The following is an 18,784-nucleotide window of genomic DNA, read 5'->3' as shown; positions in this document are numbered from 1 at the left end:
AATCACACATTTCACAATAAAATTCACAGATACAATTTTGGACTCAAAATAAATAAACACGTTTCTGCAGCTTATATAATTTCTTCAGTACTATCGCGATTGGTCTAGAGCGTCTGACGTCAGTGGGTTGAACTTCCGGCTCGGAGTGTTGACGCAATCAGCTGTAAGTTTAAGAGTTCAGAAGCAGCAGCGGCTTTAATTTCACTCCACATACGCGTTCATGAGAAGCACAAGGTAATGCTCTATAATATTATAGAATTATATATTATTGAAAGGCGTTCCCGCTGTTAGTTAAAGGATATTTGTGTCGTTTAAGCATGAAATGAGTGATCTAATTAGCTAAACAGCTAGCATGTACAACAATAACCCGGTGAGTATTTAACTGTGTTTGCTGTTTGGCACTAATCGTGTTTGTAGTTTAGCAATTCGCCTTGAGGGACATGATGAACACTCTGCGTGATGTATAGCCTACATAGTTGCATATATTCCTTATATATTTGTGTGTTTATTGTAATGTTTGTTGTACTGTACCGAGTTTATCTATCTGTCTGTTTATTAATCTGTCTGTCTATATGTCTGTGTCTGGCTGGCTGGCTGGCTGTCTGTCTGTCTGTCTCTCTGACTGTCTATATATCTGTCTGTCTATCTCTATATCTGTCTGTCTCTATCTGTCTGTCTGTCTGTCTGTCTATCTCTGTCTGTGTCTGTCTATCTATATATCTGTCTGTCTCACTGTCTATCTGTCTGTCTCACTGTCTGTCTGTCTTTTCTATGTCGGTCTGTCTGTCTTTTCTATGTCTGTCTGTCTTTTCTATGTCGGTCTGTCTGTCTTTTCTATGTCTGTCTGTCTTTTCTATGTCGGTCTATCTGTGTCTGTCTGTCTGTCGCTCTATCTGTGTCTGTCTGTCTGTCGCTCTATCTGTGTCTGTCTGTCTGTCGCTCTATCTGTGTCTGTCTGTCTGTCTGTCTGTCTGTCGGTCGGTCTATCTGTCGGTCTGTCTGTGTCTGTCTGTCGGTCGGTCTATCTGTCGGTCGGTCTATCTGTCGGTCGGTCTATCTGTCGGTCGGTCTATCTGTCGGTCGGTCTATCTGTGTCTGTCGGTCTATCTAACGGTCTGTCGGTCGGTCTGTCTGTCTGTCTTTAGATTCTGTTGTAGTAATATTCATCTTTCCCTCTCTATCATCAGTGTCTAAAGTCTTTGTTTTGTTATATTTGTGCTCAGGGTTGTATATTAGTTAAAGTTGTCGAGTTGAAAGCATCATGGCCAGCGCAGCTGCCAACGAGAGTTCTTCTGCAACTAATGGACAGACGTCAGGAGAAAACGGCAGCACGCAGGACAGCACTTTTGAATGCAACATCTGTCTGGACACATCCAAAGACGCCGTCATCAGTCTGTGTGGTCATCTCTTCTGGTGAGGGATCATAATGATGTGCATGACACTCTTTATATGAGGGGAAAATATTAACCACTCAACACTTTACCTTTCCATGTTTACCTGTGATTTTACCTGTGACATCACCATCTAGTTGGCCATGCTTGCATCAAGTGAGTATCAGTGATTTTTCTTTCTCTGTAAAAGCAGTAGTTTCACTTACTGTATGATTGAGTGACAGGAATGTACATGCCGTCTAAACCGCCTGTTTGCCTTTGCAGTGGTTAGAAACCAGGCCGAACAGACAGGTGTGTCCTGTTTGTAAAGCAGGCATCAGTCGGGATAAAGTGATCCCGCTGTATGGAAGAGGCAGTACAAGTCAGCAAGACCCAAGGTACATTTTACTGCCCAACTAATCACATGCTGTGTGGTCATATATTTCATTTGGATTCAAGCAAATGTTCTTTGTTGTTGTCTGGGTGGTAATTTTGCTGCACTGTTTATGGTTGTACTGTTACTTTAATACGCCTCGGCTATGATTAACATGTTTCCCATTTCTGCCTTCAAAGTCATTTTGGCTTAGTAAAAAATGTCATGCGGTGTTACCGTCCGGAGACGGTAAAAAGATACAAATAAATGGCAATTATTTTTGTTCCGGTCATGTGGTGTTACACTGAAAAACATGTTTATATTCTTGTCTCAAAAATTAATGATAATTGAAAGTCACTTTGATGTTTTTTCGGGGGTTTAAAGTCAATAATGTCATGTGATGCAACCGTCCGGAGACGGGCTCTTCAAAAGCTTGACAGAAGTAGAGCAGAATAGTCTTTTATTATTATTTCTTTTAGTGATTTTGTATTTCTATACATAATTAAATTTCTTTGCAAATTTAATCATATTTGAAACATTTTTGTCCATAAAACAGAGAAGACTCCTTTAGACCTGAATGACTGAGAATAAAGTTAAAATAAATCATTATTTTGTCATATCATTAAATATTGTGAAAAATAAATACATAATTAAATTAAAAGGTGATCTTCTTGAAAAATGAACTGTTGGCATAAAATGAGCAGAATAATCTTTTTAATTTTGTATTTATATAAATAATAAAATTTCTTTGAAACTGAAAGTATGATTCATATTGGAAGAACGTTTTTAGATCCTCATGACTGTGAGTGAAGTTAAATAAATCATTATTTTATCATGTTATCAAATATAAATATTTGACATTTTTATGAAAAACTTTGGTCAGGTCATGTCGAATAACCCTGAGAAAATTCATGATATTTGTAAAAAGATATTTTTCACCTTAAAGATATGTTTGAATGATTATGTTGCGCACACACTCGAGTGCAAGGAAAGTCGAGTATTTTAGAAACTTTAACTTGGTCACACCGACATGGACTCAAAGATGACATTTCCACGAATTTAATGCATTTTAATCTTGATTTTTATCACCTCGGACAACCTAATTTGTCTGACCCATTGTAACCCGTTTTATTCATTGAACTTTCAGCAAAAATTATCTAGCGTAACATATACTGAACTATATACTTTTTGTCGTACCATCCACCCCCTACATCAACAAATATGTAGCAAATTCACTTTCCTTTGTGATTTCAGAGAGAGAACTCCTCCACGACCACAAGGACAACGGCCAGAACCGGAAAATCGTGGCGTGAGTACATTTTCCTTTTCAATCGGGGGCCTTGGGTAGCTCGGCGAGTATTGATGCTGACTACCACACCTGGAGTGGCGAGTTTGAATCCAGCCAGGTCTCCTAAGCAACCAAATTGGCCCGGTTGCTAGGGAGTGTAGAGTCACATGGGGTAACATCCTCGTGGTCGCTATAATGTGGTTCTCGCTCTCGGTGGGGCGCGTGTTGATTTCTGTATGGATGCAGCGGAGAATAGCGTGAAGCCTCCTCATACATTACGTCTCCACGGTAATGCGCTCAACAAGTCACGTGATAAGATGCGCGGATTGACTGTCTCAGACGTGGAGGCAACTGAGATTCGTCCTCCACCACCCGGATTGAGGCGAGTCACTACGCCACCACGAGGACTCAGAGCGCATTGGGAATTGGGCAAATAGGGGGGAGAAAAAAAACAAAGCAGTTAATTGCCTCTTTTAATGAATGTTTATCAGTTTAGGCTTTTCAGTTTTATCACTTGACCAGCTAATATGAGGTGTATCTCCGCCAGCGCTCATGATCAAATCACTGGTGTTTTCAGATTATATTCCACTCTAGATTGTAAATGTCCCTTTGCAATGCTGTCCGTGTCATTGCACAAGACTTTTGTGATGAAACTATTACAGTGATAAAGGTGTTGCTGTACTGCCACCCTGCAGTAATTCATTAGTCAAACGAGCCGTTCCGGTGGGGCTTATTAAGACAAATCTCTGAAGACCAAAGTTGGAAAGACACCGTGTTGCGTCCTCTTAGGTGATGACAACATCTGACGTTTAATGTTGCATCACGTTTTGCTGTCTCGCATGACTCTTAATGTCCTAATTGAAGCATTTATGGATCATTTTGTGTCCTATTACAGCAATAGCTTGTTTTAAAAAAATAAAGCTTTTGTTGTGCGGTATAAAAACATTACAGGATTGTTCAGGCAAAATCGTTTATTCACCTGCATGTCCTTTCAAACCCAACCGTTGGTGGAGGTAACCAACCCCCCCTATAATCAAAACAAGTAAGTACAAACCCCCCCTTTATTTATATATTGATCGACGGAAACATGGAAATGCTTCACGCTGCTATTTCAAGTCATGCCAGTGCAGCTCCTATCTACTTGAATGGGGAACACCGAAATCTCAAAAACGGCTGGTCAAGATTACGATCAAAGAACATATTTCAAATCAGCAATAAAATGTGATAATATTAGAATTATAAATTGTGCTTCTTTACCTCATATTACACCAAAACACAAAGTTTCCCAGCTTGTGCTTCTAATGCACATGCACATTAGCGAGTTGATTGACAGGCGATGTCTGTATCTAAAAGGTGATTGGCTCTTTTACCTGTGAAGCGGGACTTCCTTTCTACATTCATTGACCGCTGGGCGTTCCATTTTCTCTCATTCGTTTAAACTGAAGTGGCCTGTCTCTTCTAAATAGTCTCTGGTTTTAATAAACTTGTATGTATACAATTAATACAGTATATCTTGTATACAAGTTATTATTAACAGTATTTAAATAATTCACAAATTTGTACTAAACAAAGTCTAAATGCTGAAATAAGAATATTTTAAGAGGAAAATGCCAATTCTTTAATTTCTGTTAAGTGTAATCATGTAAATTATATTTAAAGAGTAGGCTACATGCACTTATTTGGAGTCTTGCACATGCATTTTGCGGTAATAACGTTAACGATTAATAGATTCGTTGTTCGTTAATTTCCATGATGATCGATTAGGAAAATGTCTGAAAATTGACATCCCTACCATACACTGTACCATACATAATTATATAAAGGAAAGCCGTTTAATAACTTTTATATGACCAGATACGTTGTCGGCTAATTAAACAGTCGTTTAAGAAGGTGCATATTGGGGTCTGGGTATCTCTGCGAGTATTGGCGCTGACGGTAACACCTCGAGTCGCGAGTTCGAATCCAGGGTGTGCTGAGTGACAGCCAGGTCTCCCAAGCAGCCAAATTGGCCCGGTTGTCAGGGTGGGTCTCCTACGCAACCAAACTGGCCTGGTTGCTAGGGTGGGTAGAGTCACATGGGGTAACCTCCTCGTGGTCGCTATAATGTGGTTCTCGCTCTCGGTTGGGCGTGGATGTCGCGGATAATAGCGTGAAGCCACCACATGCACCATGTCTCCGCAGTAACGTGCTCAACAAGCCACGTTATAAGAGGTGCAGATTGACGTCTCTGACGCGGAGGCAGCTGAGATTCGTCCTCCACCACCGGTTTGAGGCGAGTCACTACGCCACCATGAGGACTTGGAGCGCATTGGGGAGAAAATAAAAAAAGTAACGTTCATGTAAACGCGCTCAATGATGACTTAATGCGTGGTCGCATTTACCGTTCCAGTTTTATATTACTTCTAGTTGTTTTGCAAGACAACTTAGAGGCTTGGGGGATTAATTGGGTTAATTAGGTGAGTCATTGGATAACAGTGGTTGTCCAATGACAATGGTTGTCCACAGTGGTTGTGTTAGCCCCCTTAATTTCATAAGGGGGCTAACATTTTATGTTCAACTGTATATCAAAGAAAATTCACGTTTTGTGTTCATTGGAAGATGGAAAATCGTTGAGGAAATGGTGACATTTTGGGGTGAACGGTTCCTTTTGATTATTAAACAATCTATGATAGAAATGTCATTCAAATTGGTAGTAAAATGTCAAAATACAGTGCACAACATGCCTGTCCCTGTGTAAACTGGAGTTTAAAGTGCAACATTTTTGCAGGGATTTCAGGGATTTGGCTTTGGAGATGGAGGATTCCAGATGTCTTTTGGGATTGGGGCTTTTCCCTTTGGGATGTTTGCCACAGCATTTAACATCAATGATGGGAGACCACCACCAGGTATGTGACCGTGTTGGTGTTACAGATATACTTGGACCTCCGTGTGATTGCAAGACATTTCCAAAGATACGCTCCTATGATTCTGATTCTAAGAGAACTAATTCCACAATTGTCACCGTAAACTTAGGCAGTATAGTTAAAAACAATTATACATGTATTCTTACAAAACCTGTCAAGTAAATGACTCCGTTTTACTCTGAAATAAAAACAAAACAGAAATAGCATTTTCCATAATGGAAGTGAAGCCTACTGTTAAAGCAATTTAAGATTTTGATTGTCACATTGTTTTCATGACTGTTATGCACATTTTACCCCCCAATTCTCATTTACCACAATGCAAAAAAAAAAGATTTAAATAGTATTTATGCATCATAGTTGCACCCACTTTGGTACTGCCTTTCATTTTTTATTTCTGATTTCAGTTTAGAAAATCATTGTACATATGCATCTTTCTTTTTATAGTAATAAGAGTACAAACATGACTGTTGCTGTAATGAGAATCATCGTTAAAAATTGCTAGAATAGTAAAAGCAAAGCATCTTCACACATTGCGGTACTGAGAATTGGGTAAAAAGTGTCTTAAAGTGTCAAAATTTTTTAATGGTCCTAAATGTAAGCTTTATTTTCTTCAAACTATCTAATTTAATTAATTATTATTATTATTATTATTATTATTATTATTATTGATTTGGGGGTAAATATGACTTTTGTCAGGTGTGGCGACCGTTACCATGCATCTCATTATTTTTCAGCCTTTTTGATAATATTTATGTATATATCTATATTTTTCAATCAGAGGAAGAATTTTCCACCAATCTAGTCTCACAGAACGAACGTTAACGTGCCACGTTCGATGTTTCACAGGAGTTTCCTGGTGAAATGAACACTAGAGGCGCTACAACAACTTAACATCGTCTGATTATGACTTTATAAACACTTACTATAACGCTACCTTTTAACGCTTGTGTTACAGACTTGCCTAAATGTACACACTTATTCCAATGTAATTGGCTTGCGCTGTCACTCACCTCATTGAGCGTTAGACTTCAGACTCAGAAGTCCGTAGTTTGAGCCCAGTTAAACACGCAGACTGACACGTGAAACGAGTGTCATAGAAGTGACACAAATTGATGTGGTTGCTTCAGAAAATTTGCTTTTCGTTTCTCATTTTGTTCACCTCTCATTTGCTCTAAGGACACTAATGGTGAGGTTTAGGTTAATGATTTAGGCTAGGGAGGTATGTTTTACTCATTAAACCACTCCAGGTGGTCGGTTAGGAGCCCCTTCTCCCCTCGCGGTTGGCGGCCGTTCCTCCGTCCCCCTGCAGACGGCCATGGCTCCATTGGGGTGGACGGTAGTGGCGAGAACTGTACTACGGCATATCCCTCCTCCTTCCCGTGTTTCGACACCAGTCCTGGGCCAAGGTCCTGGGATCATTTCTTCTGTATACCTTAAAAACAATCCCAGCGAGCGAGCGCTTACTCGCCAGTTCCCCGATACGCCGTAGCTTGTTCTTCGGCCACTCCTCCACCCTCTAACGGATGACAGCCGCGGATCGGAGGCAGTCCTCCAGCCCCTGGCAGACGGAATGCCCCACCGCGTTCTCGGGGAACAGAAGGGGTCTCCCTCGCCCCTGGCAGCGGTTCTCCCACTCCAGGCGGTCGGTTAGGAGCCCCTTCTCCCCTCGCGGTCGGCGGCCTTTCCTCCACTTCCACGCGGCCAGCTCCTCCGTCCCCCTGCAGACGGCCGTGGCTGCTCCATTGGGGTGGACGGTAGTGGCGAGAACTCCACTACGGCATATCCCTCCTCCTTCCCGTGTTTCGACACCAGTCCTGGGCCAAGGTCCTGGGATCATTTCTTCTGTATACCTTAAAAACAATCCCATGAAAATCCTGCGTTGATGTGTTTCCTATTGAATCCAGATAAGAGGGGCATTGATCAAATATACACTTTTAAACTGAAGAGTCTTTCTCTTATCAAAGTTACGCTTGTCCATTTTTTTTTTGTACGTTAGCATATAGATGACATGTAAAGGGATCAATGTTATAATTCTGATTCCGAATTGAACCCTGGTTGCCTGTAAATTTTATACACCAAAATAGCATGTCGCTCAGGCTAGTGTTGTCGTCCTTTTGTAAAGAACCACAGTGATGAGTGTGATTTTGATATTTCTCTCTGTATCCACAGCAGCCCCAGGCACCCCTCAGCAAATGGATGAGCAGTTCCTGTCCCGCCTCTTCCTGTTGGTGGCGCTCCTCATCATGTTCTGGTTGCTCGTCGCTTAAACGATTATGATCTTATCTTATCAGGACACTATAATTATTTCTCTCAGCGGAATAACTGCTAAAGAGCCGCTAATAATAAACCTACAGAGATCGCAATAGTCCCATCAGGTTTCAGTCGAACATGTTTATTTTGATCTGTTTGAGAGCCCTGATGCGATGCTGATTAATCAGGGGAAAAAAGGAACGTGTTAAACCATATGGGGGTCTTTTTCTATGAAAGAGATGCAATGCTTGCATTGTGATCGCATGTCTGTGATACTGTGAATTGTGATTGTATGCAAGCAACATTTTTCTGCTTATGTCCAATTTTCTTCCCAGATGATTTTAAATAAAGGGTCTTATTTCTTTTAGATTCAATCATTCTTTGGGTTCTCTAAAAAATAAATCTTAATTATAAAAAATTAAAAAAAGCGTTTTTGTTTGCAAGTGTAGGGCCTGAAAAGAGGCGTCACTCCTCCCATCAAGCCGAAAAAAAATAGTAATTGTATTGCAAGTGATGAGCATGCACTAGTTTGCCTTTTATTTTAGACCAACAAAAGCCATATTGAAAAAGTGTTTTTTAAGAATAACGGATTCATCATGTGTGCATAAGAAAGGTCTTCAAGCTACTTCATTCTGGCTTTGGCAAACACACTGCACTTCTTTGCATCTTTAAATTTAAACATAAATATTTTATGCTGTTTTTTTAAATCTTTCACTGCAATTTGATGGAAATGTGTCATGCAGTTGAAATGCATAAATCTTAAAAATGGGCTACAACATTTCTTGAGTGTGTGCATTCACTGCTTTGCAGAAAGTGCTTTTATTTATGACAATGCATTGCATAACAGACATTTTAATGCAGCAAATACATTTAAAATAGTGTTGCTTTACGAAACAAGGTCTTTAGCGCCAATTAAGAACCTACACAAACTGGATTTATACATGGTAGTCTTCGATGTTGCATTGAAACATATACTGAAATAAAGTGTTTTTAACACTTTTTATTATAAAAGAGTCCAATACAAAATCCAGCAGATTGTTATATTACACTGTACAGTCTTCTGTTGATGCTTATTCATCTTTAAACTCTGCGTCAAACATAATCTGCTGGATTGTCATTTTAACTGCAGCTCTTTTCTGTGGTGTCAGTCTTTTGAGGGCCGGGACATAACTCAAGAGAAACAACTCGTCCTCATCAAGAGCTCTGTCGAGAACTGGTTTCTCACGATTCTTCAGCACCTCTTTTTCCTCCATTTTCCCATTGATGTTTGCGGATGAGACCGATGCTGCTGTTGCATTTGTCTGGATGGGGACGTGCGGTGAAGTTGAACATGAAGCCTGTGACACCTTCAGTCCAGGAGGCAGACTGGTGACGACCGCGAGCTGGGTCATTGGTTGGACCTGTTTGACGGGGGCGAGCTGAGTGACGATAGACAACGGCAGCTGTGACAAGGGATTTAATTGAGCTGCAATATTTGCTTTGATCTGGGGAGACATCAGAGACTTGGACTCTGGAATATTCAAGAGAAATTCCTTCGAATCTGCCGTCTGTGTCTTGTCACGCTTTGATTTATCAAGGCTAGACTCGGTTGGCTTTGAATCACCTGCGCTGGACTCATCGAGCGACTCGTCGGGGGACTCCTGACCACTTCCACCCACGTCCTCCAGGTCCTCAAGAGCTTCTGATTCACTGTGACGCTTTCTCTTTCTGATGTGAGCGTCCAGAAACGAGAGGGTTTCTCTGTGTGGCCAGTGATGCAAGCGACGCCCCCCTTCTTCCTTCTTTAGTTTGCAAAGTCTTCTCTCTCTGATGTACCTGTCCCTTATACTCCTCCATCTTCTTTTGCATTCCACCACTACAGGGGAAAAATAGTACTTCATGAACGATATATGATTAAAAGCTATACATCTTCCCCAATTTTGGAATGCCCAATTCCCACTACTTAGTAGGTCCTCGTGGTGGTGTGGTTACTCGCCTCAATCCGGGTGGCGGAGGACGAGTCTCAGTTGCCTCCGCTTCTGAGACCGTCAATCCGAGCATCTGATCACGTGACTTGTTGTGCATGACACCGCGGAGACTCACAGCATGTGGAGGCTCATGCTACTCTTCACGATCCACACACAACTCTCCACATGCCCCATTGAGAGAACCACTAATCACCACCACCAGGAGGTTACCCCATGTGACTCTACCCTCCCTAGCAACCGGGCCAATTTGGTTGCTTAGGAGACCTGGCTGGAGTCACTCAGCACGCCCTGGATTCAAACTCGCAACTCTAGGGCCCCTAAACCTATATGTTTTAAACACCAGAAAGGCCGAATTTCATATTTTGGAGGCAAATCCATACAGCAATCTGACATATGGCCATAAATAAACAAAAAACATTGATTAAACTGTATATTGAGCATACATGTACATATTCAAATTCCACTAGTAATTTTGGGAAGATATGTTACATATATGAACTCTGCTAATTTTGAAATATATGTGCCATATAAAGCGCAAGTAGCTTATGTGTCTTATATATCAGCATATATTTAGTATAAATGTGTTTTTACATATGTCAGATTTATGTCCGTTTTCACAACAAACAAAAAAAGGGTCTGTTCACACATGACGCACTCTCGTGCTTATAAAATTTGAAGTCAAACTTTTGACACGCTTCTAAAAATACAACATGACAGATTGAACGCGACGCAATACCCAAAGACGCCAGTATAACGCATGTGTGCGTAGACCAAGAATTAAGAATGGCGCAGATGCAACGCAAAAACGTCTCCTGAGTGAACGGACCCTTAATATTCCACGTACTCCGCTATCGACGCGTCAAACCAAACCGCTTCAACTATGATACAAATCTGTATCAATTACAGCTAATGTGTCGCCTAATAATAGCGTTCTAGTTTTAGTATAAATGGCGGGAAATATCCAGCTGAAAGCTTTTAATGAATCATAACAGGAACTGTTTTAAAAGTGAAAAAGCTTCACATCTAAACACCATGCGCCAAAACGCGCGCGTAATGTTGACGCACTGACCCGAGAGACCAACAGACGCGGCGACGTCCCTCCACGCTTTCGCCCTCTTCTCAGAACTGCGATAATTTTGACACGAAACGTTGTAAAGTACCGGGTAAGTGTATACAATCTGGATTAATTTCTCAGTCGCGTCCATTGAGTTTGCGGAGTTACTGCTGAAACGCGTTGATCGCAACGTACACCCGAGATCGGCCAGTCGCGTCAGAAGTGCGCGACGCCTCTTGACTAGACGCGGAACGTCATGGCGGGATGTTAGACCAATGAGATTTCACGGTGGGCGGGACTATCTGTAGCGTGACGTCATAAACGGCTACCTCAAGCGTTGAGGCTAGTTTGCTCAAGAACGCTGTTGACACTGACAGACAAATCTATATAAATATGGTGGGAAGTAAAAAAATAAAAGTTATTTTTTTAAAGATATAGACCTACCCAATAAAGAAAACGCTCCCCTAAGTGAACGGTTTCCATTTGGCACATTTTGGGAACCAACGTGCTTTAAAGGTTTTATTTTTCTAACCATAAAACATTTCCAGAACTTCGCAGAGAGGCTTTACGTGACTAATAAGAGAACTAATGCAGGACGTTATGCTTATTCTAGATTGTATTTTTAATAATAATAAAGTAACTATCCCAGCAATAACATGAATGCAGCAGTAGCTACATAGTTTAATTAAAATAAGAAATTTAGTTCACAATGTATCCGCACAAGCATATCATCTTCTCCAGTCCTCCAAAGAAATGTGCATGCATGCATATTTTAAAGGTTAATGGTCATACAGTGAACCAATTCACTTTTTGTACATGATAAATACTGCTCTGATTGTAAAAACTTGGTATTTAAATAGATGCTGACCCTAAATAGCTTCAATGTAGTTATCTTGCTGTAACTACTTTTTGTTTTTAAGTCAATCAGCAACGTGGACAACCAAAGTACACTTTGGCCTTTATGGTCTCTTCTTTGGGAGGTTGGTATCTCCTTGTATAAAGGAATTTCTGACTTGTACAGCGAGTACTCTGCACATGCATCAAGTGCAGTCGAGATTGAAATCATGATTGCGTCTACGAGACTGCAGATGTCATCTGATTACTTCTGAGGACATGGATAAAACCACTGAAGCCTTATGGATTAACTATATTGTGCCTTTTGGGACCTAGACACGTTGGAATTGCATGCATATGCAACGGGTGCCGTGGTGGTGTAGTGGTCTAAGCACATAACTGGTAATCTGGTAATCAGAAGGATGCTGGTTTGAGCCCCACAGCCGCCACCACCACCATTGTGTCCTTGAGCAAGGCACTTAACTCCAGGTTGCTCCGGGGGATTGTCCCTGTAATAAGGGCTCTGTAAGTCGCTTTGGATAAAAGCATCTGCCAAATGCATAAATGTAAATGTGCCAGCTGGTATGTGATGGCTAGCCTCGAGGTGCATTAGTGACTGATGCTAGAGGCTGTGGCATTTAGCCTCCTTTCTTAGCGCCCACACCTCCCATGCTAGTTCGAATCCTGTCAGAGCAGGTTGAGCAGGACCGGTTACAGTGGTGCCGTGACCCAGATGGGAGGTTTAGGGGTGAGTGTAATGGGAGATGGCTGGTACGTGATGGCTATGCGGTATGTCTCACTCTCCTGTCCTCAAGAGGCACACTAGCAACTGACGCTAGAGGTTGTAGCCTTTAGCCTCAGTGTTAGCACGCTAGCCTCCCATGCCAGCTGATGCCGGTTCAAATGTTACTTGGAGTGGGTTGAATGTTCCTTTAAACTATTGTTTATTTTTCTGCATTTATGTATTTATATGAAGAGTGCAATAAACCTGTCAGTGAGTTGGCATTTTCCTGTAGTTCAATTGAGGTTATCAACAAGATTTTGGGGAACTTTGCATTTTATTGTTAAATTACAGTAAACTAATACCCCATATTAATGAACCAAACTTGACATAAATACATTAAGTAGCAGTTTGCACCAAAACATTTAGTGTAATTTTACAAAACAGGTTCTTTTTGCACTAAGAAAGAACCTTCCAAAACCTAGACAAAAGGTGAACACAAACCAGATTCATACTTGGTATTAGTTAATTGTTCGGTTGTTTGTTTTTTCCATTGAAATATACAAAGAAATTAAAGCACATTTTAAACACATTTTTATAAATGATGCAGAATTGGGTTTTTTTTTTTTTTACAAGGGGATCAAATTTTAAGTTGGGAAAGTAAAATATCTCAACCTTACATTTAATCTATTGTCTTCATCTGAGAGCAAGACAAAAGCAAAATACACATTGTTTATTCATCTTTGAACTCTGCGTCAAACATAATCTGCTGGATTTTCATTTTAACTGCGGCTCTTTTCTGTGGTGTCAGTCTTTTGAGGGCCGGGACATAACTCAAGAGAAACAACTCGTCCTCATCAAGAGCTCTGTCGAGAACTGGTTTCTCACGATTCTTCAGCACCTCTTTTTCCTCCATTTTCCCATTGATGTTTGCGGATGAGACTGATGCTGCTGTTGCATTTGTCTGGATGGGGACGTGCGGTGAAGTTGAACATGAAGCCTGTGACACCTTCAGTCCAGGAGGCAGACTGGTGACGACCGCGAGCTGGGTCATTGGTTGGACCTGTTTGACGGGGGCGAGCTGAGTGACGATAGACAACGGCAGCTGTGACAAGGGATTTAATTGAGCTGCAATATTTGCTTTGATCTGGGGAGACATCAGAGACTTGGACTCTGGAATATTCAAGAGAAATTCCTTCGAATCTGCCGTCTGTGTCTTGTCACGCTTTGATTTATCAAGGCTAGACTCGGTTGGCTTTGAATCACCTGCGCTGGACTCATCGAGCGACTCGTCGGGGGACTCCTGACCACTTCCACCCACGTCCTCCAGGTCCTCAAGAGCTTCTGATTCACTGTGACGCTTTCTCTTTCTGATGTGAGCGTCCAGAAACGAGAGGGTTTCTCTGTGTGGCCAGTGATGCAAGCGACGCCCCCCTTCTTCCTTCTTTAGTTTGCAAAGTCTTCTCTCTCTGATGTACCTGTCCCTTATGGTCTTCCATCTTCTTTTGCATTCCACCACTACAGGGGAAAAATAGTACTTAAAATCAGTAACATAACATAATAATAATAATAAAAACACATTGAAAGCCCCTACAGAATTTGCACATGCAGAACTTTCAACATCTGTTATTCAGTTTATTAGCGCCCCACCCTTGCATGTTTGTTTATTAAATATTTGGCTAATTTCATGATCCTTTCAGGTACCAATAATAACACATTTTAGCATGTTTACACCCCCACCATGTAACCTGTATTATTATATTTTTTTTTTATTAGCACAGAAATCCACAAATAGTGTCTGGGCCTGCAAATGAGACAGGAAAGACAAACTGCAACACAGATGTTTCACTTTAGATAGCAAATAATTAAAACCTTTAAATTAAAATACAACTGTATATAATAACTGCATATCTTTATGTACCATCAATCTTTCATTTGTGTTATGGATTGCATGTGCACAAGACATTATATTTGAACAGTATCAAAACTATTATTGCAAACAAAACAGAAAGCACACTGTTCAGAGACGCATCAAACCAAAACGCTCCCATATGATCAACGAACTGTCCCGATTACAATGCAGCAGAGCGTCGCGTCGTCTCCCAGTGCAGATGGTGTGTAACATCAAACCGAAATAATAAAGTAATTCATAATGAACTGAAACTGTTTCATAAATATATGTTAAAAAAGGATTCACTCCGTGCGCCCAAACACGCGCGTAATGTTGACGCACTGACCAGGGAGACCAACTGACGCTGCGACGTCCCTCCACGCTTTTGCTCTCCTCTCAGAACTGCGATAATCGTGGAACGAAACGTTGTAAAGCACCGGGTAAGCGTATACGGTTTGAATTAATTTCTCAGTCGCGGCCATTGAGTTTACCGAGTTGCTGCTGAAACGCATTGAACGGAACATTACTCCCGGAGTAACTCAGGCGCGTCAGAAGTGCGCGACGCCTCTTCACTATAAGCGGAACGTCATGGCGGGATTTTAGACCAATGATATATCACGGTGGGCGGGACTTCCCAGAGCGTCGCGTCGTGAATAGAAATCACAAACGTCAGTCAAAAGGTCGAGACGCTGGTTGTTTCTCCGCTCTATCAGGTTGTCGAGGCTTGTCAGCACAAACAAACGACCGTTTTTATCAATTCATATCGCAAGCGTTATGAGTCCTAAATTAGTTTTGGTTAAAACCAAATACTAGTAAAAATGTGAATTTAGTTAAAATATCCATTTACAGCCTATGTATATGTATTGGATAATATTAGTAGATATTATGTCATTTTAATAAACAGTATTGGATATTACATTGCCTGATTTTACATAATCTAATAAGATAATTTGGTTTTGAATAATCATAATACATTTGTAGTAAACATTTACAATGGGACTAAATGCACCCCTTGAAGTATTATTCCAAGTTCAATGCATGTTAAGCTCAATTTTTAATTCTTCTGTTAAAACTCATGTAGTATTTGAGCGGTAAAGTTGCTGAAATAATAATTGTTACATTTCAACAAAGTTGTAAAATTGGCTATAACTTTACACCGATATCCTTCTTCTGTAACCCCATTTACACCTGGTATTAAAGGAATAGTTCAACCAAAATGACAATTCTGTCATCATTTACTTGTAACATAATGCGTACATGTCTCCAAGACACACAACTAAAGCATTAATCTTCACTATCTGCAGTGCACAGGACATGAATTTACAAAACCAACTAAGGTACATTAAGGCTTGGGTAAGATTATTGGCAGTAACATGACTGGACATTAATACTCAAACTAAGCTATCCCCTTTTCATGATGCATGAAAAGGGGATAGCTACTTCAAAGTTGGTTACAAAATGTGCTTGTGCCGCTTAATATAACCATAAAAACATTAGGATCAATTTGCACCAAGACATTTAATGTTGCAAATACATTTTCACTAGTGTCATTTTACAAAACAAGGTATTTTGCACCAATAAAGAACTAACCAAAATCTAGACATTGTAGCTTTAAACATTTTCAGAAAAGGTGAAGCAAAATGAACAGATTCATATGCAAGTTGTGGCATTGAAATGTCATGCCACTACACTTCTTTACCAGTTTCAAATTGACATTCATACAGCACAATTTAAATAATTTTATTCTAAACATGCAGAACATTTTTAGGGGGTTGAAATATTAAATGGATATGGGGACATTTCCCAAACTCACACTTATCCAGTCTTAATCTGAAAGTAAGATAAAGATACTCTAATAAAAATCTATTTTACACCACTGTTCATGCATCTTTGAACTCTGCGTCAAACATTATCTGCTGGATTTTCATTTTAACTGCGGCTCTTTTCTGTGGTGTCAGTCTTTTTAGGGCCGGAACGTAGCTCAAGAGGAACAACTCGTCCTCATCAAGAGTTCTGTCGAGAACTGGTTTTAAACAGATCTTCAGCACCTCTTTTTCCTCAGTTTTCCCATTGATGTTTGTGGGTGCGACTGATGCTGTCAGCAGTGCTGGAGATGCATTTGCGTCAATGGGGTCTTGCTCCTCAGCTGATTCTTGATCGCTTCCACCCGCATCCTCCAGAGCATCTGCTTCACTGTGACGCTTTCTCTTTCTGATATGAGGATCCAGAAACGAGAGGGTTTCTCTGTGTGGCCAGTGATGCAAGCGATTACCCCCTTCTTCCTTCTTTAGTTTGCATTCCACCACTGCAGGGAAAAATTACAATTCTTCAAACAATAATGAAAATTATCCACTGATTTACTAGTGTAACACTGTTGTACACATGCATCTCCGAGATGTCTATTTTGAGATCTTTTCATCCAGAAAGCATCACAATTTAATTAAAATCTCCTAAACATCTTTAAAAGATCAGATTTACAAGCTGGAGCATACTAAACCATAAACATCTCAAAAACATCTGCTGAATGTCTTATTAACATCCTTATTGACCCGTCTCGTAGACGTACCCCTATTAGCACTCATACATCACCCAGACATCTATTTGATGCATGCTTGCATCTGGAAGACATATTTTTTATGTGGTTTGCACATCCGTTTCCTCTTAGATGTCAATAAGACACTCAGCAGATGTCTTGAGACGTTTATGATTTAGAATGGTTGTAAATCTGATCTTTTTAAGATGTATAGCAGATGTTAATTAGATTGTACATCTAATTAACATACATCTTGGGAGACATGCATGTACTATCTGGGATTGAGCAAACAACCCACAATAAAAATGTCTTCCAGATGTAAACACACATCATATAGACGTCTGGGTCATGTATGTGTGCTTGGTATGGTAGTAACTATGTTTGGTTCACATTCCACAAATTAACCATGTATATACACTACCATGATAATGCAACAATATTTTTATTACACTTTAACCATAGTTAATTGTATTGCTGCTATTGTTTTCCTAGTTAACACTACTGTCGTAGAGCAATGGTTAATTTTCTTTAGCATTAATCAGAAATGCAAAGATCTTCCAGTAAACGTTCCTCTTTTTAAGGTGAATCCTACTTGCAAAATAATTCATGCATCATCATTTCCAAAGCAGACCAAAAATAAATAGTCCAATGCACCATGCTTACGACGCGTCAAACCAGAACGCTCAAATAATAATTAACAAAGAGTCTGTTGAACGGCTTAGTTATTTATAATGGGAACGTTGTTGGTTTTAATTAAAATAATAATGGAAAAATATCTTCAAGAACTCAACATGCATTGTTAAATTGCATTTAAATAAAATGACGGACAGTCATCTTTGCGTCTAAATTAAAATTATTCAAGTGATATTCAAACGGAGCGTTCTAGTTTTGGCGCGTTGTGTAGCAATGTATATAAGTGTAACACTCCAAAATAAACATCAAGAGAAACCAAGCGGGTTATAAAGTAAAAGAGCTTCACACGCGCGTTACGCCGACGCACTGACCGGAGAGACCAATAGACGCGGCGACCTTCCTCCACGCTTTTGCTCTCCTCTCAGAACCGCGATAATCATGCAACGAAACGTTATAAAGCACCGGGTACGCGTATAAGTTCTCAGTCTCGGCCATTGAGTTTATTAGAGTTGCTGCCGAGACCCGTTGATCGGACCGTGCTTCCGGAATTGGTCATTCGCGTCACAAATGCGCGACTGACGCATCTCCGCTACAAGCAGGACAGCATGGCGGGAAATTAGACCAATGAGATTTCACTGTTGGCGGGAGTGCATCGAACGTAAAAAGGCGGTTTATTCGCCGACGACGATTAGCGCAAAAAATGGTTTATCATTTACTACCCCAGGCTTTATTAGCCATCAGAGGACCAACATAGAGCTTTCAGTTTTATAGTTAATGTTACTAACTGAAATTTCATTTTACTTTTGAAGAAGAGTAAAGTGTATCATCCTTTCATTTTTACTCATAAAAACTGACACAAAACCAGTAATGCGCTGGGGTATTGAACGATGAAACTATATTTTATCCTAATCCTAGGACTCAACCTTCAACAGCGTTTATGGCTTGACGGTTGTGCTTTCTATTTATT

General features: G+C 40.4%; 3 protein-coding genes across 3 annotated transcripts; 1 reads left to right on the top strand and 2 right to left on the bottom strand.

The window, feature by feature from the left end:
* Positions 1-136: 136 nt before the first annotated feature.
* LOC127643007 (E3 ubiquitin-protein ligase RNF185-like) lies at positions 137-8,941 on the top strand. The gene is made up of 7 exons (XM_052125524.1): positions 137-234; positions 1,224-1,413; positions 1,529-1,547; positions 1,656-1,768; positions 2,998-3,052; positions 5,799-5,916; positions 8,104-8,941. The coding sequence occupies exons 2-7, from the start codon at positions 1,262-1,264 to the stop codon at positions 8,199-8,201; spliced, it is 555 nt and encodes a 184-aa protein (XP_051981484.1). The 5' UTR covers positions 137-234; positions 1,224-1,261; the 3' UTR covers positions 8,202-8,941.
* Positions 8,942-8,979: 38 nt separating this feature from the next.
* On the bottom strand, positions 8,980-11,438 carry LOC127642997 (uncharacterized). The gene is made up of 2 exons (XM_052125511.1): positions 11,221-11,438; positions 8,980-10,039 (listed from the first exon to the last, which is right to left on the bottom strand). The coding sequence occupies exons 1-2, from the start codon at positions 11,354-11,356 to the stop codon at positions 9,255-9,257; spliced, it is 921 nt and encodes a 306-aa protein (XP_051981471.1). The 5' UTR covers positions 11,357-11,438; the 3' UTR covers positions 8,980-9,254.
* Positions 11,439-13,086: 1,648 nt separating this feature from the next.
* Positions 13,087-15,218, bottom strand: LOC127642995 (uncharacterized). The gene is made up of 2 exons (XM_052125508.1): positions 14,998-15,218; positions 13,087-14,278 (listed from the first exon to the last, which is right to left on the bottom strand). Exons 1-2 carry the CDS (start codon positions 15,173-15,175, stop codon positions 13,494-13,496), a joined length of 963 nt encoding a protein of 320 aa, XP_051981468.1. The 5' UTR covers positions 15,176-15,218; the 3' UTR covers positions 13,087-13,493.
* Between the last annotated feature and the right edge of the window lie 3,566 nt (positions 15,219-18,784).

This window comes from Xyrauchen texanus, chromosome 4, assembly GCF_025860055.1.
Source record: "Xyrauchen texanus isolate HMW12.3.18 chromosome 4, RBS_HiC_50CHRs, whole genome shotgun sequence".
Lineage (NCBI taxonomy): Eukaryota > Metazoa > Chordata > Actinopteri > Cypriniformes > Catostomidae > Xyrauchen > Xyrauchen texanus.
Note: the sequence above shows the minus strand (reverse complement) of the source record. Positions and strands in the feature narration are given on the sequence as shown.

Coding starts and splice junctions, on each gene's coding strand:
- LOC127643007 (XM_052125524.1), top strand. CDS start 1,262: ATGGCCAGCGCAGCTGCCAACGAGAGTTCTTCTGCAACTAATGGACAG. Junction 1,769..2,997: donor ACAAGTCAGCAAGACCCAAG/GTACATTTTACT, acceptor TTGTGATTTCAG/AGAGAGAACTCCTCCACGAC. Junction 5,917..8,103: donor TGATGGGAGACCACCACCAG/GTATGTGACCGT, acceptor CTGTATCCACAG/CAGCCCCAGGCACCCCTCAG.
- LOC127642997 (XM_052125511.1), bottom strand. CDS start 11,356: ATGGACGCGACTGAGAAATTAATCCAGATTGTATACACTTACCCGGTA. Junction 10,040..11,220: donor CGCGTCTGTTGGTCTCTCGG/GTCAGTGCGTCA, acceptor TTTCCCCTGTAG/TGGTGGAATGCAAAAGAAGA.
- LOC127642995 (XM_052125508.1), bottom strand. CDS start 15,175: ATGTTCCGTTCAATGCGTTTCAGCAGCAACTCGGTAAACTCAATGGCC. Junction 14,279..14,997: donor AGCGTCAGTTGGTCTCCCTG/GTCAGTGCGTCA, acceptor TTTCCCCTGTAG/TGGTGGAATGCAAAAGAAGA.